This window comes from Manis javanica, chromosome 12 (assembly GCF_040802235.1).
Source record: "Manis javanica isolate MJ-LG chromosome 12, MJ_LKY, whole genome shotgun sequence".
Lineage (NCBI taxonomy): Eukaryota > Metazoa > Chordata > Mammalia > Pholidota > Manidae > Manis > Manis javanica.
This window is the reverse complement of record NC_133167.1, coordinates 189,515-215,855: the sequence shown is the minus strand read 5'-3', so window position 1 is coordinate 215,855 and position 26,341 is coordinate 189,515. Positions and strand designations below refer to the sequence as shown.

Below are 26,341 nucleotides of genomic sequence, written 5' to 3'. Positions count from 1 at the left end.
AGGATGTGTTGGGTTTTGAGGGGCTGTGCGGTGAGCTGGAGGAGAGTGGTGTCAGCAGCCATGGGCCTCCCTGTGGTAAGTGGCTGACTCTAGGCCTCAGCTATGTCATGGGCTCAGAGGCTGTCTCCAGGCTCACGAGGAGGATGTGTGTGTAGACAAAGACGCTGCGGGCCGCTTTATAGAGGCATAAGGTACTTTATCTGAAACAGGTTCACCTTAGGTCTCCGTTGGTGTCAAGGCCCCTTTGGGAACTAAGGTGTTCGTAGGACGTCTCCTTGCAGTGTTGACAGTCAGGGCCCAGAAGCCTGGCTCGGCCGACGCAGTGGGGAGGCACAGCCTCACCTGTTCTCCAGGGGAAAGCCAGCTCTCAGCACCAGAGTCCTGCTGGAGGGAGACTGAGACCCTGGAGAGGGGGCTGTGAGGCTGCCCCTGCGTGCACTTCCCCCCAGCACTCCAGGGTCTTCGCAGCCATTTGTTGGGGTGATGGCCTGGGAAAAAGAAACACTGGTCTTGTTTTGGGGTGGGGGTGTTAATCTTCAGTGATTCTGAATTGTTATTAATTCCCAGAGGCCCACAATGCCACTGGTCTGCTACTAAGAGTGAGGGCCTCTGGTGATCAGGTGATCAGTGACATTCATCCAAGGGGGTCCACAGACCCCTCTGTGGTTATGTTCCCAGTGCCAAAGTATCATTGAAATAGACTTGACAACTGGCAGAATTCCCACACCAACTGCCCTGTGGAGCGAGGGCCATTATGATAGGAAGGGCCGAGTGGGGGTGTCGGATAGCAATCCACAGGCAAAATGCATCCGGTGGTGATGCGCTTGGCACACCCCCTTCACCTGCCTGTGAAGAAGGTGGGGCTGTTCCAGATGTGGCCCAGAGCAAATCAGCACACTTGGCACGCAGTGTGCAGTTACTGACCTGGCAAGGGCAGCTTGCAAGGATCACCAGAAGCTGGGACGCCAACCACGCCTGCAGTGTCTTGTCCCAGAGCGCTTGCTTTCCCCCAGCCGGTCCTGAGATCTCTGTAACCTTAGGTTCCATAGGATGCCCCTCCTGTCTGTGTCACTGATGACACGTGGAATTGGATGAGCTGGAGGGCACTGCAGGGTCTCCTGTAGGACAGCTGGAGCCAGAGTGTGGGAGATGAGCCCTCGGCCAAGTGCCAGGGACCAAATCAGGAAAGTCGCATCCACCTTAGTTTCTTAATTTAGAGTACTGGAGGGCTGAGTGCTGAGGTAACAGAATTGCAGGAGGCAGTTACCCCTCCCAAGTCTGCAAGGCTGTGTGTGGGGGTGTTGTGGGGAAAGTCAGTGTGGAGAGGGCCTTCAGATCTCTGAGGAGCTGCATGGCTGATGGGTAAAGGATTTTACCCAACCTGTGGGGTTGAGGTGTGGCCACCAGGGGAGCTGGTGGCCCTGGTGCCTCAGGAGCTCAGGGAAGGGGTGCCCCATGGACCTGGGACCCAAGACTTTCTGCTGGGAGAGGCTAGAGGCTGCCAATGTTCCAGAACGAATAGGATGAGGCTGGGGACTGGCACCAGGGTTCCTGGAGTGAGGGCCATTTCTGGGATGACAGCACGGGCATATCCATCGGGCCAGAAGTTGCCTTCCTCCACCGCTTTGTCCTACCTCCATGCTCCATGCTGGCAGAGCCTCTCCGGCCCCACACAGCAGAGTGAAGGGCACGCTCCAGCTGAGCTGTGGTAGCCTAACACGGGGCAGGTGGGGACCTGGAGGGGCTGGAGGGGCTGGAGGCTAACTGCTTCTCGCAATGCATACCTGACTTGCAGGGGTGTGTGCCTTTTGACCAGAGTAGGGCTGGGGCACCAGGGGTTCTGGGAGCCAGAGTTCCCGGGCAGAAGCAGAGACCCCTGGAGGGAGCCAAAGAATCACCTCGGGAGCCTGGGGCCCGCAGCAGTACAGTTAACTTCTGAGGCCAGTCGGGGTGGACCTCGGTGGGGCCGGCGCCGGGGAAAGAGGCGGGAGGGTGTGCCGGACATGGGTCAAGGCCACTGCAGCCGCTGTGGACCGTGGATCGAACCACATTCCCCAGCCTCCTGTGGGACAGGAGGCGGGGCCTGCAGGGCGGGGGCGGGGCCGGAGGGTGCCAGCACGCAGACTCGGTTCCACTGCCCCGCCCACTGGCGCAGCCCGGGCCAGGTCTGGGAGGAGGGCCGGGGACGCGGACGTGAGTGCGTGCGGCCGCCGGGGTCGCGGCTGTGGGCCGGGGACGCGGACGCGAGTGCGCGCGGCCGCCGGGGTCGCGACTGTGGGCCGGGGACGCGGGCGCAAGTGCGCGGCGCGGCGCGGGACTCTGTGCACGGGCGCCGGGCGGAGGCTCACCCTGTCTGGCATGCGGGCCGTCCCGTGACTCGCGGCTTTCCGCGCGCCCGACCCCTGGGGCGACGAGCCTCGGTGCCCGGGTGGCACGACCTCCGTGGGGTATGGGTCCTGGCCAAGCTCGCCTGCCCGCCCTGCGACGAGGGACTCGGTTGTGGCGTGCTCGCTCCTCCGGGCTCGCTCGTTTCCGAGGGCGCAGGGCCCGGGAGCCCGCCGTCCGTCCTCTGTCCTCTGCCCCCTGCCCCTGCCCCTGGGACTTCCGTGCTTTGTGTTAGAAATCCGCCTCCTCCTGGTGGGCAGCCAGAGATGCTTCCCTCCCCCGCTTTTCTTTGCGCACGCTTGTCACTTGGGGTAACAGACACATAAAACTAAACCTATCGCTTTAATCCTTTCAAGGATACGCCGCGCGACTTTCTTGAGACCCCATAAGTCCTAGCTTTGTACTGAAGGCCAGCTGCAGGGAGACGCGGTTGTTGCATGTCACTCATTGAAGGCGCAGCTCAGTCCCAGGAGGCGACTCCTGCCGGGTCGCACCGGGTAGCGGCATGGGCGCCTCCAGGCCTCGTGTCCCTTTCCCCGCTGCCCGCCGCTCCAGGGCGCCCCAACCTCGTGTCCCGGGGAGCTGCTGTCGTCTCGACCTTACCTGGCTGGGGCCTTGCTGCGTTCATTCCAGAGCCACAGGTCCCGACCCTTGCTTTCTAGGGAAGGAGCAATGGTGCCCCGTCTGGTGCTCAGGTCGCCCGTGTGGCTCTTCCGGTGGCAGGTGGCCTGCACTCGGGGAGCATCGGTGCAGCAAAGGACATGGGCGGGGGCGTCCAGGACCCCCGGGCCAGACAGCACCTTGGCCTGCACAGGCGGCCCCTCCACTTCCCTGGGGACCCCGGAGGTGATGCTGACCTGTGAGCGCTACTCTGTGAAGCGTCTGCCCTTCTCCGTGGTGTCTGAGCAAGATCTGGCCGCCTTTGAACGCATCGTCCCTGGCAGGGTCGTCACAGACCCAGCGGAGCTAGAGGCGGCCAACGTGGACTGGCTGAGAACTGTGCGCGGTAAGTAGGGCGTGCCTGGGCCTCACAGGCAGGAGGGTGGGCAGAGCTCCCTACCCGCTGTGGGGAGAGAAGGGTGAGGCTCCTTGAGCGCTGTGAGAACCAAAGGGATAGAAGCTTGGTGGTGGTGTGGGAAGTCTGCGGGTACCAGATAACATGGTGCCCTGTGTGCCCATCACCACAGCTTTCTGAGCAGCTCAGCTGCAAGGTTGGGGGCCTGATGGAAGAACTACAGGCCCCGGGCTCAGCACAGCGTGTTTGCTCTCCCAGATCCCCAGGAGTCTGACATCAAGGAGGTGTGGGCAGGGCCCTGCTCCCTCCAGAGATTTGTGGGGATCCTTCCTGCCTCCTCCAGCTCCTGGTGGCGCCCTGTTCCCTGGGCTTGTGATGGCATCCCTGCAGTCTCCACCTGCATTGTTGTGCGGCCTCTGCCCTGTGTGCCTGTGTCTCATATCTGCCTCTCCTTGTAAGGACACCTGTCACTGGATTTAGGGCCCATCCAAACCCAGGATGATCTCATTTCAAGATCCTTAACTTATTACATCTGTAAAGACCCTTTAACAAAGTAAGGTTGCATTCACAGGTTCTAAGGGGTAGGATGTGGACGTATCTTTTAGGGGGCCCATTCTTCTCACTGTCGCTACCTAGATGCAGGGCTGCAGTGCGAGGGCTGGCTGCCCCTTGCCCCATTCTCCTTCTACTGCACCCTGTTCCCATCAGCCCATGTCTGCCCCTACCTCCTAGACCCAGCACGCCCTTTGATAACAGGTTTGGTAATGCCCTGTGTTCTCTCCTAAAGCGGTTTCTGAGATGACATAGCTTACCTGGTCCGTCACCAAAACCAATACTATGTTCCTGCTGTAATATCAAGGAGAGCTAGAAGACAAGCAGTTTACAACAGGGTGATGTGCTTAAGCCTACAGTGGCAGGACACATGGGCAGCACAAGGGGCCATGGGAGGGCAGTGGGGACAGGGGCGCTATGGGTGGGGGGACTCTGCATGGGTCCCAGCCACAGTGTGTGTATAGCAATGCCATGGAATCCTGAGCAGGTGGAACTGGGGTGCAGGCTCAGGTCTTACAGGCGGTTCTTTCCCTGATGGAAGAAGCTTTAACTAGGTAAGGACCCCTGGGGGGCGCTGCCTGTTGAGAGCCCACCACCCAGCACAGGGTGCTCCTGGAGCCAGGAGACGGTGATGCCTGGCGCACGCTCCTAACCTGGGTCCAAGTGCTGTCTGGGCTCTGCTGCCTGGGTGGCCCTGGGCAGACGGGTCTCAGTTCCCACTCCACAAGCCACCTCAGAGGTAAGAACCCAGCCTGCTTGGTGCTCGATGCTCAGGTTCGCTGGCTCCCTGGGCTGCCAGAGTGGGGGAGGCCATGAGGAGTGGGGACCACCTGCACCCCCACCTGGGCAGGTCCCCTGGAGGTACTCATCTGCCCAGCGCTCCTCCTGGGGAGCCTCACTGTGGGCAGGGTGTCCCTGTGGGGCCACAGCTCCATACTGCAGGCTTGAGGGGGGGCCCCTCCCAGGGGGGCCCCTCCCACCGCCGCCACCGCCGCCTCCCTGAGCTCCGGAGGCCTGAGCTGGGGCTTCCTTATCTGATTACCATGGGTCTACACAGTGGGTGTTGAGGCGCTCGTCAAATTTTTGTTGAAATACCCCTTCATTGGCTTTGCTTCGGGGAGAGAGCATATTTATGCTTCTGATCAATTAAAATTGTCATCTTTGGGTCATATAGAAAATTTAAGCTAGTAAAAGATGATTACCAACTTATAATTTTTCCTAAAAATTGAGACTTTATTTGTAATAGAAACTACTACTAAACATTTTCTCCTTCAGAAATTAGACCCCTGGCTCTTGGGTGAAGCCCACAGCCTTCCGGGAGCACCTACCTCACTGTGTGTCTGTGCCAAGTGAGAGGTGGACAGGGGGCTCACCTGATGCTCAGCACAAGTGTCAAGGGGACTCGCCCAGCTCAGACTGTTTGCTGCGAGAGCAGCGAAGCCCTCTTGAAGGGCATTCCTGTAGCAGGAACAGCCAGCACAAAGCCTCTGAGCAGGCCCAGGCTTGATGTGTTTGAGGAGCTGTGAGATCTCAGTGCTCGGAAGAGGTCAGAGAGTAAAAGGGCTGAGCCATTGAGGCATTGACGGCCTGTAGTCCTGGCTTTTTCTCTGAGTGGGTGGACAGCAGCCATGGTGTGACTCTGACCACCTTGTGGGGGAGAGGCTTTCATGGCCCAGTGGTGGGGCTGGGAGGAGAGCACAGCCTGCGAGGGCAGTCAGGTGAGATGTGGTCGGTTCCGAGTGTGTTTGGAAGGAAGAGCCCACAATTTGTTGAGGACGTTTGAGGGTGTGAGGGCAGGAGGGGCAGGGTGTAGGGTCATGTGGCCTGAACCGCTGTAGGAACTAGGCTGAGTGGGATAACAGGAAAAGCGGTTCTGTTGGTGCAACAGGAGTTTGGGTCTGGACATGTCAGAGGGATGCTCCGGGGGGGTGTGGCAGACTATGGAGCAAGGTCAGCTGGAGTGCAGGGTGGGCAGTGCCAGTGTCCCCAGGAGGCTGGTGGCCACTGTGCTCTGTGGCAGGCAGCAGGGGCCAGCTGGGGGGACCAAGATGGGGTGGGTGCAGCTGCAGGGACAGGCTGTGCTGGGTTGTGTGGGCCCTGTTGGGGCTCTGTGGAGGGTTTGGGGTTCCCAGGGCCTGGGAGGTGAGAAGTGCCCTTGAGCAGCCTCTGGTGGAGGTGCTGGGTCGAGGGGGGCAGGGCTTTGTGGGGACAGTGGCCAGGAGAAGGCCTTTCTTTCTTTTGTTTTTAGTTTTTGGATGAGAGTTAACCTGTGGCAGGTTCGGACCGCGATGGTCATGGTCTGGTAGAGGGACCCGTGGGTAGCATGGTGGTGATGGGACTGGAGCTCCGTCCTTGAGGAAGGGGGCATGGAGACCCAGAGGCAAGGGCCAGGGCCACAGGCCCCACAGGAGAGACAGAAGCAGGTGGGTGGCCCAGATGAGTGTGCAGAGCCTGGTGGGGAGCTGGTCTGGGTTGGCAGGTGGATGGAAGGCCAGCAAGCCTGAGGGGCTGCTGGCTCTGGGCCGGGTGGGTGGGCCAAGAGGACCTGGGCTGGGGCAGAGGGCGTTTTGCAGGTGTTTAGAGTCCCAGGGCTGGGTTCTTACATCCTCAGACTGAAGCCGGCCGGGTGGCCAACAAGCCGTTGGGAGGGAAGGGGCAGGGCTTGTCTTGGATTGCAGGGCTCTCCTGCTGGGGGTTAGCAACTTCCGCAGGGGGCCAGACAATGAAGATCTCAGGCCTGCCGGCCCCACGTCTCTGCCACTGCTCCCACCTCTGCCGTGGTCGTGTGGAAGCAGCCACAGTGCATGGCTGTGTCTCCATAAAACTGTACCACAGGGGGATCTGGCCTGCTGCTGAGGTATGCCGACGCAGCAGAGGTGAATCCTGAAGCCTCAGGGGGACAGGCGGCAGTGCTGGCTGTGGTGACCTCGGTCCCAGTCTGGCACCTGGAGGAGGCTGTGGGCAAGGAAGGGACTTTCTGCCCCTCCAGCTCCGTGAGGAGGAGCTGCCCTGGCAGGGCTGGCAGGCGGAAGGGCCATGAACTGAGGAGGTTGGGGAAGGCTCAGAACCCTGGAGAAGCAGCTGGTCCCTAGTGGAGTGGCTCCTCTGGGATGAGCACATGGGAATATGGGGCAGTGGGTCACACTCTTTGGCTGTCACAGGAATCAGAGGGTGCCGCTGGCAGGCGCTTGGCAGTACCCCCGTGGGACAGCCCTCAGAGGGGAGAGGCCACTGGCAGTGGCCTTGGGTGCCCTGGCCCTGTTCTGCCCATGCCCAACCACTGGAATGGGCAGCCCCCGCCTTTACCATGTGGACATGTCTTTCTTTCAGTCCCGGCAGGCTCCCTGTGTCATCTCTGACCATTTTCCCCTCTGTGCTCTGTTCTTTTGGGCTCTGGTTGTTAATACGTTGGACTGTTTGGACGACCCTCTCATTTTCTTATCCTTTCCCCCGCTAGAAGATAGACTTCACGAGAGCGGGAGGTTGTGTCTGTTTTCCATCTCTGTGCCTTCGACAGGGCCTGACACCAGGATATTGTTGAGAAGCCCTGCGGTGAGTGGGTGCGGCTGCAGGAACTGTGACCCGGTGTCTGATGCTGCCCCACGGCCTAGACTCAGGGCAGCCAGCCCCAGGGCATCCAGCCCCAGGGCATGTGTAGTTCATTTGATGAAAAGCAAATAAGAAATAGCTTTCAGAATCAAGAGAATAAGAAACTGCCACCTGATGGCCAAGCTCCTTAACAAGCAAGTGATGTTGGAAGGACGCCCACTTAGTGTCCCGTCTGCTTTTCTGCAGCGTCCTCTCACCCAGCTGAGATACTGCCAAGAAAATCAGAAGGGTAGAGAGAAAATAGATTGTCTTGAGGAGGCAGTGGTTAGGAGCAGAGTCCAACTGGATTATGGGCGGGGGAGGCCCTGCTGGCCGCACCTGGGAATCAAATAAATCATGGCAGGAGACCACGCTGACATGATTAAATAGCCAAATAGGTTCACATGCGAGAAAAGAACACTCCTCCCTACATAGAAACGACTAATAAACGGAGGCCTGTAGGTGGGTTTAAAGAAATCAACATCATTATTTCTGGGGTGGGATGTGGATCCTGGCACTGCTCATGCCACAGACCACGCACCAGCTGGCCCATCACCTCCCTCCAGGATGGGAGTGGCTGCGTTTGCCGCCCTGCTTGTGTCCCTGAAGTGTGCATCTTGGTCGTGTGGATTGAAGGGCTTTCTTCTCCTGTGCAGCTGCCCGCCCCCCCCCCCCACCCGCCTTACCTGCGTCGTGTGACAGGCTCTTTCCCTGCACAGGCTGCAGCCAGGTGCTGCTGAGGCCACGGACGGCGGAGGAGGTGTCTCACATCCTCAGGTGAGGACCCCGAGGAAGGGTCCATGCAGAGTGGCTGGGCCGGGGGCCTGGGGTGGAGGTGGGGCCAGGGCAGACTGCGGCTCCTCGAGCTCTGCCCGAGGCTGCAGATCTGCACATGTCAAGGAAGGAAATAGACCTTTTCTTGAAAAAAGCGTTCTTTGATTTTTTTTATGTCAATAAACTATTATGCTTATTGGAGAAAAATTGTAAAACATAGAAAACCATAAAGAAAAAAATGCAAAAGCAACCAATAGTTAACCCAAAGGTCACCACTGAGCCATTTGGGGTTGTTCTCTATCTTTTCTGTGTGCATGTGTGTGCATGTTTTACATATTGCCACGTTGTACCTACAACATTGTAGTCTGTCTTTTTTCCATTTCCAATATCCATGCTCATTTCTTGGTGTGCATTGTTTTCTACACCCATTTTTTTTCTTTTTCTTTTTTTTTTTTTTTTTTGAGAGGGCATCTCTCATATTTATTGATCAAATGGTTGTTAACAACAATAAAATTCAGTATAGGGGGGTCAACGCTCAATGTACAATCATTAATCCATCTCAAGCCTAATTCTCGTCAGTCTCCAATCTTCTGAAGCATAACGAACAAGTTCTTACATGGTCTACACCCATTTTTTTTACTGAAGTGTATTGACATACAATGTCCTATTAGCTTCCGGTGTCCATCCTAGCAATTCCATATTTTTGCTGGTGTGACCCCACAGTAAGTGTAGCTGCCATCCGTCACTTCATGGTCACTGCAGTGTCATTGGCTCTGTTCCCCCACCGAAGCACTTCCATCCCATGACCTACCTACTTTCTGACCGGGAGTTTGTGCCTCCTGACCTGCTCACCCTGCTGTGCCCATCCCCCCAACCCCTCCAGACTCTGGGATGATCAGTTTGTTTCCTGTGTCTAGGAATCTGTTTCTGTTTTGTCTGTCTTATTTGGATTCTACATATAAGTGAAGTTCCATGGCAATCCTCTTTCTGTGACTGTCTTACTTCACTGAGCATGGTGCCCCTGGGCAGTGTGTGCCATTTCTTCCTGCCAATTTTAATGCATGAGATTCCACCCCACAGATACTCTACAATTTGCCAAGTGCTGCATGGAGGTCAATTTGCCAGCCCCCAAAGTGTCCGGGGCTGCGTGAAGGTGGCATCCAGTCTTGCATTAGTATCAGGAATGCTTCAGATTAGCCTTGGCAGGTGACCTTGGGGCACCCATGTGGGGTCCTGGAGGCTTGCCTCACAAAGGGTGGGCTTGTGTGATGCGTGACAGACTGCCCCCAAATTCCTGCCCTCAAGGCCCGAGGACAGGGTCTTTGCAAAGTTGGAGCCTGGTTAGGAATGAGGTGCGAATGATCACTGACCTGTGTCTGAGGGGCTGTGGGCAAGGGAGGGGACGCAGCGGAGATGGGGGATGCACGCCTGCCTGGAGCTCTGCTCCTTTAGGTGAGCAGGGAGGGCCGAGCCTCAAGGGCTTCCTGTGCTTGGGGGCGGCCTTAGACCTCCAGCCCAGGAAGCCGTCAGCCTCACGACAGACATGGCCTCCTCAGACCCCCGACACGCGTGGGGCTGAGGCAGCACACCCCATCAAGGCCAAGGCAAGAGACGGTGGGAAGGGAAGGGGCATAGGGGCTCAGGGCCTGGAATGTGTCCTGCAGGGACAGGACAGTGGCCGGCGCTGGGCCCTGATGCCCCTCCTGTGCTCGACCCAGATACTGTCATGGGAGGAACCTGGCCGTGAACCCACAGGGCGGCAACACAGGCATGGTTGGGGGCAGCGTGCCGGTCTTTGATGAGATCATCTTGTCCACCGCGCTCATGAACCAGGTCATCGGCTTCCACAGCGTGTCTGGTGAGCCTGCACTGTCTGTCTGCACGTCTGGTCAGCACTGGTCTGGGCCCAGGTCTGCAAAGCGCAGACGGCCCAGCAGCCACAGCCTTGTGCATGGCCCTGTGGGCATTTCTGCTCTGGGGGGCACTTAGGTGAAGGGGTGGGCTGCCACTGTGGCCCCTTCCCCCTATGACTTTTCTGTCCTTTTCTGTCCCTGTCAGTGAGGCATACAGCTGGAGGTGCAAATAAAGTGGGCTTCCCGCTCCGTGGACCCATGACGTCACTGTCTCTGGGGTGGGGGCACCTGGGCACTGTGGGGTGTTGAGCAGCACCCCACACCTGGAAATGTGGGTGTCCTGGGGCAGAATCTTCCAGCCGAGGGCCACTGCCTCCTAGCAATCCTGGTTTCTGCTCCCTCCTCCAAGTGTGTGTGTAAGGTTTTTCTTTTCTATTTTTCCCTTACTGGGTTTTCTTCTTTTTCACAGTAAATCATAAAAATAGCTCTTAGGAAGTGGGAGGGGTCCACACCCCTGCCCTCAGCTCGGTTCTGAATCGGGCTCTCCTTTGGGCGGTCTGCACCTGCGGGCCCATGGCGAGCCCTCGTGTTGCTGAGCCGGCACCGTGCTGCTCCGCTTGCTCGGCAGGGATTCTGGTTTGCCAGGCAGGCTGCATCCTGGAGGAGCTGAGCCGGTATGTGGAGGACAGGGACTTCATCATGCCCCTGGACCTGGGAGCGAAGGGCAGCTGCCACATCGGGGGGAACGTAGCCACCAATGCAGGCGGCCTGCGGTTTCTGCGGTATGGCTCGCTTCGAGGGACCGTCCTGGGCCTGGAAGTGGTGAGCAGGGGGTGCTGGCCCTGCTTCCTGGCCTGGCTTGCTCGTCCCTGCTGCGGTCTCTGGCGGCTCTGCTCTCCTAGCCTTGTCCCAGTGGTGTGTGCTTTGCTCACACGGTCTCAGCTGTCTGCCTCACGTGCCCCCGGGAAGGTCTCCTTAGTCTCGTTCCTCTCATGTGAGGAGTGGACACTTGCGAGGTGGATCACCCACCATGGGCTGCCCTCTTGTGCCCCAGGTGGTGGTGGGTGCATGAGGCCCCTTCAGTGTGTGGGGGCTGAGTCCCCAATTAGGGGTCTTTGTTCCCGTCATACAGCCCCAGCCTCAGCTCACCCCATCTGCCTTGGGGGCCACTCTCTGGCTTCCTGGGAGACTAATGGTGCATCCACTGCCCTCTCGGTCCACGCTGGAGCACCATGGACCCTTCACCATGAGCAGATTCCCATGACGCAGCAACATGCCCCGGGGGTGAGGGCTTCCAGAGTAGCCCTGTGCACAGAGCAGGGGAGTCCTGCTGGCCGAGGCCCCGCCAGTGCTCACTGCTCCTCCAGATCCTTTAGGTCCTTCTTCCTGAACCTCACTGGCCCCACTTAGCATGCCCCATGGTTTTCTAAAGCAGGGAGCCTTCTGTCCTATTTACTCAAGGATGGGGCAAACACAAAACCATGCGCTGGACTTCCATCTATTAAATCACAAAGGTCCGATAGCCTGTTTTCTGTGGCTGTAGATTACTTTTACTGAAGTCGCTTGTCATACTCATGAGCTGTAACAGTGGCTTCTGGCTCAGCTTTCTCAGGGTGGCCAGGGCTGGGCCCGTCCCAAGTGTGGTGGCTGGTGGGGAACATTGGTGTGGAACTGTAAACGCTTCCTTCGCTCCTGGCTAGGTGCTCGCCGACGGTACTGTCCTGGACTGCCTGACCTCCCTGCGGAAGGACAACACAGGCTACGACCTGAAGCAGCTCTTCATCGGGTCGGAGGGCACCCTGGGGGTCATTACTGCCGTGTCCATCTTGTGCCCACCCAGGCCCAGGGCTGTGAATGTGGCCTTCCTTGGTAGGCAGGCCATTCAGGGGGCTGCTCAGAACTGGTTCTTCTGGCTGCCTGCCGTGGGTAGGAGGGAGGGATGGAAGGGGCCTCACGGAACGGCTGTTCCCATTCCTCCCAGCTTCTCTGTCTCCAGAGGAATCTGGGACCTGGCCCTGGTGTTCACAGAGTGAGGTCTGGGATGAAGCCTTTCCCGCCACCTGGCAGGCCATGCTTCAGTCTGTAACAGAGCTGGGCTTTTGTCTCTTCCCCCTGTTTTGCTGTTCGCTGGCCCGGACTGTAAAGTTCTGAGGGAAGGCCTGAGGACGCTGCCCAGTTCAGCTGTTGCAGTCAGTGCACGCCTGCAGGGATCCTCCCTCCCTGTGGCCCCCTCAGCAAGTCCGGGCCAACAGAACCCTCCCACTGCGTGGGCTCTGCTCCGCTAGGCAGACTTTGAAAGGGGCTCAGGTCTGCTGTCCCCCTGTCATCCACTTAGTGGGCATCCCCTTATCTCCTCTGCCAGTCCAGAAGTTACGCAGATCAGCATCTTGCAGCTGGCCAGGTGTACCTGTGCCTTGACCACAGAGGGCCTGGCTGCGGGCACCTTGCCTGCCTCTGCCCTCCTGGCTCCCGAGTCCTCGTGCTCCTGTTTCTCCCCTGCCCTTGCAGTCCTGTTACAGTCATTCCATGACACACCTTTGCCTGCTCTCCATCGCCTCTTGCATCCAAGCTTCATTTGGGATCATGCTCCTTGGAAATACACCCGCCCTTGTTTCCTGTAGTGAACGCCTGCTGGTGATGAATTCTCACTTCTAGTTTGCCTGAAATGTCTTCATTTCACTCCCATTCTTGCAACATATTCTCACTAGGTATGCAGCACAGGTCAGCACTGGCTCTGGCTCCGACTGGAAATGCCACCACACTGTGTCGTGGCCCCCGTGCTGGTGGGGAAGTTGGTGGTGCTCGCTCGGACTGCTGCTGCTGTGAGGGGTTCTGTCTCTTTTTCTCTTAGGTCACTTTAAGGATTTTCTCTTTATCTTTGGTCTTTTATGATCCTCGGTGTGCTGTGCATGCATGCACATGTTCTTCCCTCTGGGGTCCCTGGGACTTCCTGGCCTGTGGCTTGGCATCTTACTATTCTAGAGGTTCTTGGCCATCACCTCTTCCAATATTGCCATGTCCCCTCTCCTTTGAGGGTTGTGATTAAACATGTGGCAGAGCCTTCCTTCCTGTCCTCCATGTATCCTCACCTCTTACGTGTACACTTTTTACTCCCTGTTGCATCTGGACAGTTCTTCTGCCACGGTTCAGATGCTGCCAGACCTGCTGTGCGTGCCCAATCTGTGTTCCAGCCGTGGTGCCTCCACATGTTCTGTGGACATGCAGAGGAGGCGTGTGCCTCCAGATTGTGCTCTCTGGATCTTTCCTCCAGAGCACCCTTCCCTGACACCCACATGACCTCTCAGTGTCTCCTGGCTTGGCCCTGAAAGGCCGTGTGCTTGCCCCACTTCCCTCACAGGGTCCCTGGCCCTCCCGTCTGCCAGCGGGGCAGTCAGTCCCATCCTGCCACTGGATGCCCGGTGGTCGCTCCAGCCCTGGGGGCCGCAGAGGCCTTTCTGGGTGCTTGGTGAACTGTGTGTCTTGAGTGAAATATTAAGGACCCATGGGAACCTGAGGCTGATGACTGGGAGGGATGCAGCACAGCTGTTTCTCAAGGCTACCCTGTGTCTGGCCCCATGTGCACACCTCACAGTTGGGTCTCCCCTCATTTCCCACAGCCCCCTGCACACTGTGTGCACACGTTTTCTGCTCCGTCCTCAGGTGGGTCTGGGGTGAGGCTCCGGTCAGGCCTGACCAGGTCGCTGCTTGCCCCATCCTGCGTGTGCCTGAGGCCATGTGCCCTTGCAGGTTGCCCTGGCTTTCCCGAGGTTCTGCAGACCTTCAGCACCTGCAAGGGGATGCTGGGCGAGATCCTGTCAGCATATGAGTTCATGGACGCGGAGTGCATGCAGCTGGTTGGGCACCACCTGCGCCTTACCAGCCCCGTGCAAGGTACTGCACCCCTGCTGGGTGGCCCTCACCACCCTTTTTACGCCCTTGGACTGGTGGGATGGGTCAGGCTGTCAGCCATGGTCCACGAGGTAGGAGGTGGCGGGGCGATTGGTATCTCCATAGTTCTGGTGTTGCCATAATTGGACAACGTGGAACTCTCACAGTGTTTTAAACATAAATTTAAAAGTTGACTCAGTCAAATGCTGTTGGTTGCACCCTGGCTCTGGGGTCTTTGAAACAAGCAGAATGCACTCAGAAATGCTCTGTCTCCGGACCTAAGACATTCTCAGCCAGCCCTTTCTGAATGAGCAAATAAGTCCAACACACCCAGTTATTTCAGTCACTCCTTGTCTGAACTGATATGATGTTTTGGAAAGCTGTTTGGCGTCATGGACCCAGAAGTTAAAAGCACTGGGCTGTGGGCCGTGGCATCCTCACTTCCAAGATCTTCCCTGGAGAAATTATGGCTACCTCAGCCTAGGCCACCCTCCAGAACACCACAGCCTAGGGGCTTAAACCAAAGAAATATATTTCTCACAGTTCTGGGGGCTGGAAGTCCCAAACCAGGGTGACGTCAGGGTGGGTCCCAGTGAGGGCCTGCTTCCTGGCATGCAGACGGCTGCTTTCTCTCTGCGTCCACATGGAGCCTTTCTGTGGTGTAGGGAGAGAGCTTTCTGGTGTCTTCCTGCTACAAAGGCACCGGCCCTGCAGGATCAGGGCCGCCCTTACGACCTCACTTAACCTATCACCTCCCCCGGGGACCCATCTCCCAGTACAGCTACAGTTGGGGGTGGGAGGTGGGCTTTGGGTTTCACCACGGGAATTTTGGGGGAGACAGTTCATTCTATAACAGTCATAAGCATGGGAAGGTCTTTATGCTCTCAACTATTTGTAAGGTGCTGTTTTCAGCATAATAAGGCAGGAAGCACCCTACGTGTCTGCTGGTAAAGAAAGAAGATGTGATACAATCATGGGAAAGACAGAGGGTCCCTGGGTGGGTGGAAGGTCCCTGTAGGGTCAGAGGGGCCCCTGAGTGGATGGGGGGGGTGTTCCTGGTAGGACAGAAGGTCCTTGGATGGAGGGTCCCTGGGGGAACAATGAAAACCTCTGGGTGGATGGAGGGTCCCAGGGTGGATGGGGGCATCCATGTGGGGACAGAGGGCCCCTGGGGGAACGGTGAACCCCCGAGTGCATGGAGGGTCCCTGGGTAGGTGGAAGGCCCCTGGGAGGGCAGAGGGTCCTTGGAGGGAGGGTCCCTGGGTAGAGCATTGTGTGGCCATTGGGCGTCACATATGGAAAGCTGCCCTTGACGTCATGTTGAGGGCACAGGGTGGTGGCACCACTGCCCGCAGGTTCACAGCTCTGTGATCTTGGCAGTGTGTGAGAAAGGAAGGGACTGTGTTGAAATATGAGTAGCTGTATTTGGTGAGCTGGAAGATTTTAAAATTTCATTTCTGTTTTTCTTTGTTTTCCTAGTATTTTCTTGTAAGCATATTTTACTTTTTTAATGGGAAGAAGAGAAATATTTAAAAACTCCAGTGTCCTGAGTGACCTATGGGAAATTTAGAAGCAGAATTTCCATTTCAGCATAGAAAAATGCCAGTATCTGACACATTCACTTTGTAGTAGGATAAACTTGTGATATTTTTCATGAAAAAACTTTAGTCCTAAAAGAAAGTGCCACTCAGTGAGTTTTCAGTAAATGTGAAAAAAATTAACAGTAGCCTCAAAAAAAAAAAAAGCTTAAAATTTTAAGTAATGTGTTACTTAATGCCTTAAAGTGTGTGCCTTTGCCCCTGATGCTGTGGCGTATCACCAGTGTTGCCGCTCCTGCGGTCTTGCTCCTTCCGGGCACCATCAGGGAGGCCTGGGGCACCCAAAGCCCTGCGTCCAGACTGGGTCACTCTGCCCGGTGGGGCCTCACACTGTCCCACAGCACTGCACGCTCTCCGCTGCTGCTCACCCTTTCTGCCCCTTCCAGAAAGTCCCTTCTACGTCCTCATCGAGACCTCAGGCTCTGGAGTGGCACATGATGCCGAGAAGCTGAGCAGCTTCCTGGAGCGGGTGCTGGGCTGCGGGCTGGTGACCGACGGGACGGTGGCCACCGACCATAGCAAAGTCAAGGTGCGTGTGCCCCTGACGGCAGCACAGGCTGTCTGCCCAACCAGAGACACATACTCGGGCTCAATGGTTGTCAGCTGTGTTTATAAACAGACAGAGAGAAGGGCCAGTATGGTGGGAGGGTGAACCTGAGGCCTCCAGGGAATGACTAGGGGTCGTCCTGGGGCATTGGAGCCGTGTCACCATCACGGGGCAGTGGGAACTGTCATCCCCCAATTTCCCACTGTGGTTCCTGGGCTGCAGTGTGGAGAGTGGCCAGCAGGGGGCAGGGGGACAGCCGGAGGCGGGGCTGGATTGGGGGGGTGGGTCTGCGGGGGGCGGGGCCGCTTGGTGGTGCGGCGGCGTGTGGGCGGTGCCGGCGACTGGGGTGCTGCGGGGACGGGGCCGGGGGTGCCGGGGCCAGTGCGAGTGGACGTTGGTTGGCTCTCAGTCGGCCTCACTGACTTTCTCCTCTGCTGTTGCGGAACACGTTTCTTTACACCAGTTTTTGTGTAGTAGGGGGTCAGCAGGGACAGAGTGAGGCCTCTGTGGCAGCGCGGCAGGGCAGTGGGCGGGCAGGCAGCGTGGAGCCACTCCTCTCCAGTCAGTTCAGACCCGCACTCACTTCCTGTCGTGGTGACTGGGGTTTCACCGCTTTTCTGTCTCAGCTGCTCCCTTGTGTCTCACTATTGGGATTTCACCACTTGAGCGTAACTGGGCTGGGCCATCCCTTGCAGTGTCCCCAGGGTGTCCTCTGGCGTGTCCCCTAAGTGTCCCTTGCATGTCCTTTGCCACGTCTCCTGGATGTCCTCTGGGTGTCCTGAGCATCCCACCAGGGGTGCACAGTAGACGCACAGTGGGGAGCAGTGTGTGTCACCGGCTCTTAGGACCTGGTTAGTGTTCTCTGGCATAACTGTTTCCCTCGTGCAAACATACTGTGTAAGAACAGCCTCCCTGCTCCCTCCTGGCATACCCACCCTGGTACATGTTGGCGCATTGCTCTGCCCGTGTGTCTCTAATTCGGGGACCCGGGCCTAGGCAGCAGCCCTGGTCCCTTGGCTGGAAGAGCAGGAGCTGGTGGGAACATCAGTGTGGCCCCAGGTGTCTGCTTGGAGCCAGCAGACAGTTGTGCCCAAAGCTCATCAGCCAGAGCAAGTCTTGGAGGCCATATGCCTCAGGGTGGCACACCTCCCACCTCCGTGGTAGGCCAGCGCTCCTGGCATGTGTGCCCAGCAGGTCCCTGTCCAGTCTGGCTCCACAGCAGTGTTCTCAAACATGGGAGCCCAGAGACCCAGCCTGGTGGGCAGGACGGATGGGCCAGCTTCCCTCCCAGGTGGGCAAGGGTATTAGGAACATCCTGGGGGAAGGTGGTGGTGCCCAGATGGGTAGGGGAGCCAGAGACCATCCCTGAAGGGGCATTTGAACCCAGGATGGAGGTAGGAGCAAGCCTCGAGGATGTGCAGGAACACCCAGGCCCGAGGGGCTTGTGCCTCGTGTTCTGGAACATTCTGGAGACGGTGGGACTGGAAAGAGTGGGGGTAGCAGGCAAAGGCAGGGCAGAGGCAGGGTGTGAGGGGTGGGACAGGAGCCTGCGGAGCTCGGGGGCTGGCAGTCCGGCTGGCTGTGTGGGACAACGCTGGCTCTGGGGTGGGAGGTCGGGCCCGTAGGAGCTGCCGATGGGTGGGTGTGGAGTGTGGGGGTACACAGAGTGACCCTGGGGCTATAAACTGATGTGATGGGAGCTGAGCACGGGCAGGGAGGAGTGACTGCTTCTGGGGTGCACGGCACTATGGGTACGTTAGAAATAAGGATCACAGAAGTTACAGGGTGATGTTCCTGAAATGGTGGGGTCACGTGGAGGGTGGGGGCAGGTGGGACAGCAGCCTGACCCATATGGTGGTGCTCATGGCAGGGTTTTCAACTGTCCTGAGGACTCCAAATGTCCACAGTGACAAGTTAACCAAGCCAGACAGCCACAGGTGGGTTTGTCTGGAAGGCAGCATTGCTGGTGAGGAGTCCCTCTCCTGGGCCCCACCTTTATCCCGCTCTGCCTCACTCCCTGCTGCAGCCCTGCACCCCGTGAGCCCCTCTCACAGCCCCTCATCCCCTGCTACACCTTTCCTGTCCAGACCTGTCCTGGACCCCCTGCAGCCCCACCCTCATCCCCGGGAGTGGCACAATGTGCTCTGAGCGTCTCGCCACTTGGGGTGTCCTGGGGCCAGCCTGCGGCCACCTCCTGGAACCTTGTCCAATACTGACTCTCGGGTCAAAGTCCCACACCTGACGTGATGCAGCATGTTTCTGTAGCCCTGGGGAGGCCACGAGGGCTCAAGGAACACGCACAGAGGAACCACTGTCTTGTTGCCCTGCCTGGAAAGCTGGTGGCCTGATTTTAATCGTAGATGCTGTGGGCCCTGAGGGAGAGGATCAGCGAGGCCCTGAGCCGTGACGGCTACGTGTACAAGTACGACATCTCCCTGCCGGTGGAGAGGCTCTACGACCTCGTGACTGAGCTACGCACCCGCCTCGGCCCACAGGCCAAGCACGTGGTGGGCTACGGCCACCTGGGTGAGTGGCATGCAGGACGTGGGGCTTCATTGCACTGGCGTCTGTGCGCCGGCGGTGCAGTCCCCTTTGATGAAAGGCCTGCCAGCTGAGGGAGTCCTAATCATCTTCACGACTCTTTTGTTTATTTAGGAAGAGTTGTGGTGGCTGAGCACATGGGTGTCTAGGAGCCCCTCTGGGGTTGGGGGGCATCCAAGAGGTTGAGCTCGGTCTGGTCCTAGAGCCCCACTGCCCACAGCCGCCCCCCACTTCTTCAGGTGGAAGGATTATAAATCCAAGTTCAGAAAAATCGGGTTTTATGTTATTAATTCACAGAAAGGAAACCTGCCCTTTCTGTCCATTCTTGGCAGCCTTTGGAAGAGGGCATCTGAAAACCCCATTTACAGGGGAGGCATGTGAGGTGGGTAGGTAGAGCCTGGCTTCTGCCTTCCCACCTGGCCCTGTGGCATGGGGGTTACTCGCCTGGAGCCTCCATCTGCCTGTCTGCACAATGGGACTCAGGTGCCACCTTGTGGGATGAGGGGAGGTTTGAAAGAGGGCAAGCTAATATTATCTGTGAAGGGGCCCCCTTTCGTGGTCACTCGGAACACCCGAAGTGCAGCCACTCACCCAGGTGGCCGTAGCCCAACACCTGAGCTTGTCTCCGCCTGTTTGTCCTTGGGTGCATTGCTTTCCCATTTACACATCTGCAAACATGCACAGAGAAAAGGGCTCACCCAGTGTTGCCCAGATGAGTAAGTGGTACATCTGGGGTACTGATGTAAAACAAGTGGTAACCTTCATTGTTTAAAAAAAAAAAGGAGTCAGCATTGCAAGCAGCACCCCCAAAGTGAAGGGGGTGAGCAGAGAGGTGTGCAGGCATCCCAGGGGCTCTGACTTGGGGCAGCTGGCAGCTGGTGGCAGAGGGGCCAGCCGCATGCCCAGAGGGAAAGATGTGCTTTTCAGAACTGTCAGTGACTCAGGGCAACTGTCAGCCCAAGGAGAAAGGCCACTCGCCCACACCAGACCAGTTTGTCTCCCCCTGGACCTGAGGCCTCCCTGTGGGGGGCGCCCTCAAGCTTTTTGGGAGAATGTGTGCATGACCTTTTGGTGGGAAGGGTTTCTGCAACAGGGCACAGAAGTCTATATCACAGAGGGGGAGATGGGTCACTGTGACTTCATCAAACGTAAGTATGTCTCCTCAAACAGCCTTTACAAGAATGTTGGTGGCCAAGGCCAGGGCCCGGAAACCCTGGCACTTCGGGGGGAAGTTCATGAGCAGTCTGGTTAGGACATGGTGCTGGAGGTTAGGAGTGCTGCCGAGCATCTGAGTGCAGGGTCTGGAAGGTGGGGTGCCCGAACAGGAGTGGAGTGAGGGTACAGGTGTGCATCTTCACCCAGAGATGGGCGTGGGTGTCAGGGCCCCCAGCCGGGGACTCAAAACACAGGACCCGGGGCTGGAAGCCTTCCCTTTGTGGGGCACTGACTCCAGCCCCTGCCAGGGATGAAGAAGCCATCATGGCCAGAGGTGGGGTGAGGGTGTTCACTTTTAAAAGTCCAGGGTGAACGCTGAATTGGTTGAATGCTTTTTCTGCATGTGCGGGGCAAGGCCGTGAGACCCCGTGGTTGTATTACTGGCCACAGTACTTTTCACTCTTTCTTGTTTGACCCATTTATTTGTGTTCTGTGTGGGATTTTCTCAGATGTCGTGGGTGACACTGTCCTGTAAGGTTCCTCTCTCGCTGACATCAAAGTCAGGAGGTGGGCTCCCTCCTGCTGCCTCTGGAAGTGCCTTGGCTGTTGCCACTCCCTCCTCCAGCGTCTGGTAGAATTTGCCAATGAAGATACCTGGGCCTGAGGATTTTTATGGGTTTTTGGGGTGTAGTTCAACTACAGACCAGTTTCTTTAATAGCTAGTGGACTAAGTGAACTTTTCTTTTCTTCTGAATTGTTTTGGTAATTTTTTTTCCCTAGAATTTGTCCATTTCTTCTAAAATTTCAAATATATTGGCATCAAGGTGTTTATGACCTTCTGCCTAATTTGTGTTGTGTCCAGCGGTTGTGAGTGGGCCCTGCTTCATTCCTGATTTGTTTTTTTTTCTCTTGCTCACATTGTTCTGGGGTTTATCAACTTTACAATCTCTTCAAAGATTCAGCGTCTGGCTTTGCTGATCCTTTCTATTGTATTTTATTTTCTATTCACTCTTTTCTGCTGTTTCTTCTGTTATTTCTTTCCCTCTCCTCTCCCCTTTCAGGTGTATTTGGTTGCATTTTCTAACCTTGGAAATGAAATCTTCGATGTTCTGACTTTTGCCTTTCTTGCTTCCTAACGTGGGTGTTGGGCTTTCCCTCTCAGAGCTGCTCTGATGGTCTCACAGGTTGTTGTCATTGAAGTTTGTGTTGTCACCTTGTCAGACTCAGTTTGATCTGTGAGGTGCCCCGGTGTGGCCAGGAGCCCTCCCTTCAGTCGCTTATGGCTCGGGACTAATTTCTGTTGTCATTTTTTCTTTGACTCATGGGTAAGGCAGAAATGTGTTTTTAAATTTCCGCACATATGGAAGTTTTCTAGCTATTCTTAAAATTTTTGGTTTGTTGTTAATCACATTGTCGCTAGAAAGCTTGGTCTTGATCATAGCAGTTTGGTGAAACTGGGTCAGTGGCCCGGCATATGGTCCGTTTCCGTAACTGCTTAGTGAGTATTTGGAAAGAAGGTGTTCTTGACAGCTGGTGGAGCTGGTGTCTGTACAGATCTAACAGATAAATATGCACATTTTGTGTTCAGTCTTCCACATCCTGCTGGGTCGCTCAGCGACTGATCTATGTGTCAGAAATTCCCTACTGTGACAATACACTAATCTCTTTCACCTTGTAGTTCTGTCAGTTTTGAAGACAGGAGATTAGAACTGTGGTTTCATTATGGCCAATTGAATCTTTATTGTGATGGACTGACTCTTTATCTCTAGAATTGCTTTTGCCTCGAAGCCTACTTTGCTTGATATCATATAGTAATACCAGCTTTCTTGTATTTAGTATTTGCCTGACATGTGGTTTTTTTGTCCTGTTACTTTCCACTGTTTTCTGTCCTTATGATTCAGACGTATGTCTTATAGACAGCATACTTTGCCAATCATTGTCTTTCAACCCTCTTAGGTTCTATACCTGGGGCCCTGTAAATTAGACCAACAAAAGACAAATTAATAAGAAAAGAACAGACAACTTCACTAGCCTGTGCATCATGCACACACAAAGGAGGCCCAGTGACAAGTGGCTCCAAGGGGGTTAGGGCTTGGGTTTCTAGAGCATCTTGACGAAGAACAGTGTATCTTTATAGAAGTCACAAAGGAAGAGGGCTTTGAGCTTCCAGGGGCAAACTGTGGGAAGGTAAATAAACGCACGGGGAGACCACTGATGATGGGCTTCTTAGGGAGCTTCCTCTGGCGTGTGTCCAGGCTCCTCGAAGGCTAGAGCTCTCCTGGGATTATTTCTGTGCTTCCTGGTAGACAGTGGTGGGGGACGGACACCTTTACACATTTATGTCCTGATTTTAGGTGAATAGGGAGAGGGCAGAGAGCTTTCCTGGTGTCTGATTCTTCTCAGTTACCGTCTGCTCAAAATAATCCTTTGGCCAAAGTGGCCTTCTTTCGGGTGGCACGTCCTGCTGCCTGTCACTCACACATGCTGTCATTACTCAGTTACTTTATTTATTTCATCCTACTTTGGGCCTTCTGTTTGCCCCTCATTTCCTCTCTAGTTCTTTTTCACTAAATTTTTATTTACCTTCTTCTGGTTGTTATTTAATTCTCATTAAAGCTTTTCATTTGTGAATTTGGGAGTTATACACATACATCCTTTCAGTGGTAGGCCTAGGATTATAGCATGCAGTCTCATCAGAGTTTGAAGCTAATCAGTATCATTCTGCACCTCCTAAAAAATGTGTGATGATTAGCTTTATGTGTCAGCTTGGCCAGGCTGTGCTGCCCAGATGTTTGGCCAAATACCAAAATAAATATTGCTGTGAAAGTATTTTTTAAGTCGAGGTTGATATTTAAATCAGCAGACTTTGAGTAAAGCAGATTACCCTCCGTAATGTGGTGGGCCTTATCCAGTCAGTCGAAGGCTTCAAGACAAGAAGACTGAGGTCCTGAGGAAGAGGGTGTTCTGACTCTTGGCGCGCCTGGACTCAGGCTGCCACGTCAGTACGTCCCTGGGTCTGCAGCCTGCTGGTCTGCCCTGGAGCTTTGGGGCTTGCCAGCCCCACAGCTGTGTGAGCCAGTCCCCTAAAGTCGCTCTCTCCCTCTCTGGCTGTCTCCTGCCCTCTCTCTCCCCACACTTTGTCTTTGGGGTTCTTTACTCTCACTCTGATCTGTCTTGGTGAGTGTCTGCCTGTCCTGCCTAGAGCATGAGAAATTGCCCCACTGCTGTCTTTCCCCCATTTCCTCTTCCTTCCTTCTAGAGCTTAGACCTCATGTTGTCTCCATGCCTCTTAACCACTTTCCTGTTGTCCGTGTCTGGACGGTGTTGATTTATCTTCCAGATCATTAGTCTGTCTTTGCAGAGCATGCTCTTGAGCCTGTTCCTTGAGTTTTATATTTCAGTGATTGCATTTTTAATTTCTAGAAGATTGATTTGGATAAAATCAATTTGCTTTGTCAGTCTTTTATGTTTTTTTCTCTCTTATTTCCTTAAACATGTGAATTTATATTTTGTTTATGGAAATTATGAGATCTGAAGTCTTTGTGGTTCTGATTCTGCTGGTTTTTGCTCATGGTGGCTTTTTTTTCCTGTATATGTGTAACTTTTGGAAGCTCGTTCATCTTGGGCTTTTATCTGAGGAAATTACTTGAGGCCTGGGTTAAAGGTGATTTGTTTGTGCAGGGGTTAGGAATAGGGGTGGGGACCTGGGCCCCCTCCACTAACCTTCAGTTCTTGGACTACCCCGGTCGTCCCAAAGGCACTGAATTCTGGCTGCAAGCCTGCCCGGTGGCCTCGTATGTTCAGGTTGGTCAGTGGGATGTGCTTTCTCTTTCCACAACCAGCTATTCCAGGCAGGTCCCTGTTGGGTGTGTTTTTAGTGCCTTTGCCTTGAGTTTATCAATCGGAACCACTTTGTTGCTTTGTTGGGGAGGGGGTCCCTGTCACGCTCTCCCTACATGTCACAGACCTGGAGGGAGGAGGCGTAAGAAGTTCAAGGTCACAATGTCAGAGGTCCCTTGGTCACTGGGTCAGCAACCCTCAGGCCACCCCTTGCCCCCGTGCTGCCTCTGGGCTTGCTGTCTTTGTTCTAGCCTCCTGCTAGCCTCTGAGGCTCCCTGCCCTTAAGGGTGGGCAGTAACCTTCACTGGGCCTGATCCACCATCTGCTTAGCTCTTGACCTCTGACCTCTGAGTCTGGTCCCAGGGGCCCTCTTCCCTGTTGTCTGCACTGGTTCCTTGCTAGCTTTGCCTGCTGGCCATGCCCAATGACCCCTGACTGTTTACCTCCCAGGTCTCTGCCTCTCTGCACACAGGCCTCCTAGGGCACAGCTTGCCCCCCAGCAGGGGCAAGCCCGCTGCCTGCATTCCTCTTCTCTGCTCAGCCTGCTGGGCTGGGCATACCCCAGGCTCTCCTCCAGCAGAGGCCAGCCAGCTCTCACAGCCCTGGCCCGAGTCCCCATGTTGTTGGGTTAATCTCTGTCTCTCGTCATCGCTTTGGGACCCCTGAGAGAGGACGTGCATGTGGGCGGTGGGCCTGGCCATTCCTGGGGCCGAGGCCTGGGTGCCTCAGGACGGTTCTGGGAACTGGAGCTGTGCGGCTCTCAGCAAGGTGTCCTGAATGCCAGGGGTGGCCTCAGAGAAGGTGGCCTTGGGGGTTGGGAGGCCCTGTGGCAGTGTGGCCCCACAGGTTGGGATGCCACTCCAGTGGGTGGCCTCAGAGGGCGTGCAGGTGGAGGGCAGGTGGGTGGGAGGGCTTAGGGAAGAAGTGTGCTAAGCCAAGAGAGCTGAGCTGCAACCCCCAGAAGAGGGCCATGGTAACCGCAGGCCAGGGGCTGGGGGCCTGGCAGGGCAGAGGTGGGGTGGACCCAGCTCTCCCCCAGGTATGGGCAGGGCCTGGGGCCCAGCCTGATTGTGGCTCCCTATCCCTTCAGGGGATGGCAACCTGCACCTCAACGTGACGGCAGAGGCCTTCAGCTCGTCGCTGCTGGGCGCCCTGGAGCCCTATGTGTACGAGTGGACAGCTGGACAGCGGGGCAGTATCAGTGCCGAGCACGGCCTGGGCTTCAAGAAAAGGGGCGTCTTGGGCTACAGCAAGCCACCCGAGGCCCTGAACCTCATGCAGCAGCTCAAGGCCCTGCTGGACCCCAAGGGCATCCTGAACCCCTACAAGACGCTGCCTGCTCAGTCCTGATGGGGCCTGTTAGGGTCAGCAGGAAACACAGAAGGGCTTTGTCTAGTCTTGGTTTGCCTGTTGGGATGGGCCTGTAAGGCTGGTGCGGCCTCCAAGGGCCTACATCTGACAGCCGGCAGCAGACAGTGACCTGCCACCTGGGTGGGAGCCAGGAGCAGGCCCTGTGGAGTCCGGGGCACATGACAGGATTCATCCTGGCTGCACTGCCAGTTCTGGTGGCTGAGTGGGTAGCAGGGCCTGGCATTGCCCATCCACTCTTCTTCTGGGCAGGCACCCTCCATCCCTTTGCAAGCCGGGATGTCCCCTGGTAGCCAGCTCTAGTGCCCTCCTAGAAGGAGATCAGGCACATTCTGCTCTGCTTGTGTTGCCCTGGGTCCCACTTTGTGGGCTGCAGCCCTGGGAGGACACCCCTCGAAGTGAAGCCCCTGGGTGCCCCCCGGCAGAGGTGACAACCGTGTGAACAGCCTGGATCCATCCTGGGGTTCTGACCAGCAGAGCCAGGGTCAGTAGGCACTTTACAAAGGCTGTGATTAGTGACAGCCAGTCACATTGAGCCCGCATGACAGGAGTGCCTTGCACCCTGGAATGTGTTTGTTTCCTGGTGTTCTAGGCGGCCGTCAGCTGGCAAGGCAGCTGTTGGGGGCAGGGGGCTGTCTGTCCTACTTGGGGGTTTGCTGTCGTCTCCACGGAGATCAGCCTTTCCGGTTCTGCTTCTGCAGCGCCCAGCAGCGTCGGGCGAGGATCCCTGACGGGCACAAGTGTGGGATCTGTCCAGGCAGGTGTACGCACACTGCTTCAGGGATGTCGGCCCGGATCGCCCCTGGGGCGGCTGCTGGGGCTCTGTGGAAACAGTCTGCGGCTTGGACATATTTTCTCTTTCTGGCTGTCTTCAGCTTCCAGTAAAAATGGGAATTAATCACAACAATCTCCTTGCTTCTGTTGCTAGAAAAGGGGCCTCATGAAAACCCAGGGTGAAGTGCCTGAGTGCCGTGGTCCCTGGACACCCAAACCTCAGGCCTGAGCACCTGGTGGGGGTTTCCATCCCTGGCCATGTGCTAAGGTATTTTCTGCTACTGCAGGGGTGGGCTCACAGAAGGCAGCCCAAGTGGCAGGGTTGTAGGGAGTAAGCAACAGGAAGGGCCTCTTTCCCTGGGGGTCAAGCTGGCTCCCAAAATGTGAAAATAGGAAGTGGGCCCCATGGTCTCTGCAGTTCATCCTGAGGCTCACCCTGGAGTCCACTTGTGTGCATGCACAC

The 26,341-nt window shown here is 56.3% G+C and overlaps 1 protein-coding gene and 1 long non-coding RNA gene across 7 annotated transcripts; one reads left to right on the top strand and one right to left on the bottom strand.

The window, feature by feature from the left end:
• Positions 1 to 108: 108 nt before the first annotated feature.
• LOC108388602 (uncharacterized) lies at positions 109 to 2,482 on the bottom strand. The gene is made up of 3 exons (XR_012123349.1): positions 2,349 to 2,482; positions 925 to 1,129; positions 109 to 488 (listed from the first exon to the last, which is right to left on the bottom strand). It is a non-coding gene; the product is annotated as an uncharacterized lncRNA (long non-coding RNA).
• On the top strand, positions 2,082 to 26,038 carry D2HGDH (D-2-hydroxyglutarate dehydrogenase). Of its 6 annotated transcripts, none has more exons than XM_073217782.1 (10): positions 2,082 to 2,193; positions 3,048 to 3,391; positions 8,260 to 8,317; positions 10,033 to 10,172; positions 10,796 to 10,989; positions 11,868 to 12,036; positions 13,915 to 14,058; positions 16,040 to 16,182; positions 18,561 to 18,726; positions 24,827 to 26,038. In XM_073217782.1, the coding sequence occupies exons 2-10, from the start codon at positions 3,058 to 3,060 to the stop codon at positions 25,084 to 25,086; spliced, it is 1,608 nt and encodes a 535-aa protein (XP_073073883.1). In that variant the 5' UTR covers positions 2,082 to 2,193; positions 3,048 to 3,057; the 3' UTR covers positions 25,087 to 26,038. The 6 variants fall into 6 exon arrangements, with proteins under 6 accessions (XP_073073883.1, XP_073073882.1, XP_073073878.1 ...); XM_073217781.1 differs by having other exon boundaries at positions 2,085 to 2,193; positions 10,817 to 10,989; positions 13,828 to 14,058; XM_073217777.1 differs by having other exon boundaries at positions 2,085 to 2,193; positions 13,828 to 14,058.
• Positions 26,039 to 26,341: the final 303 nt, after the last annotated feature.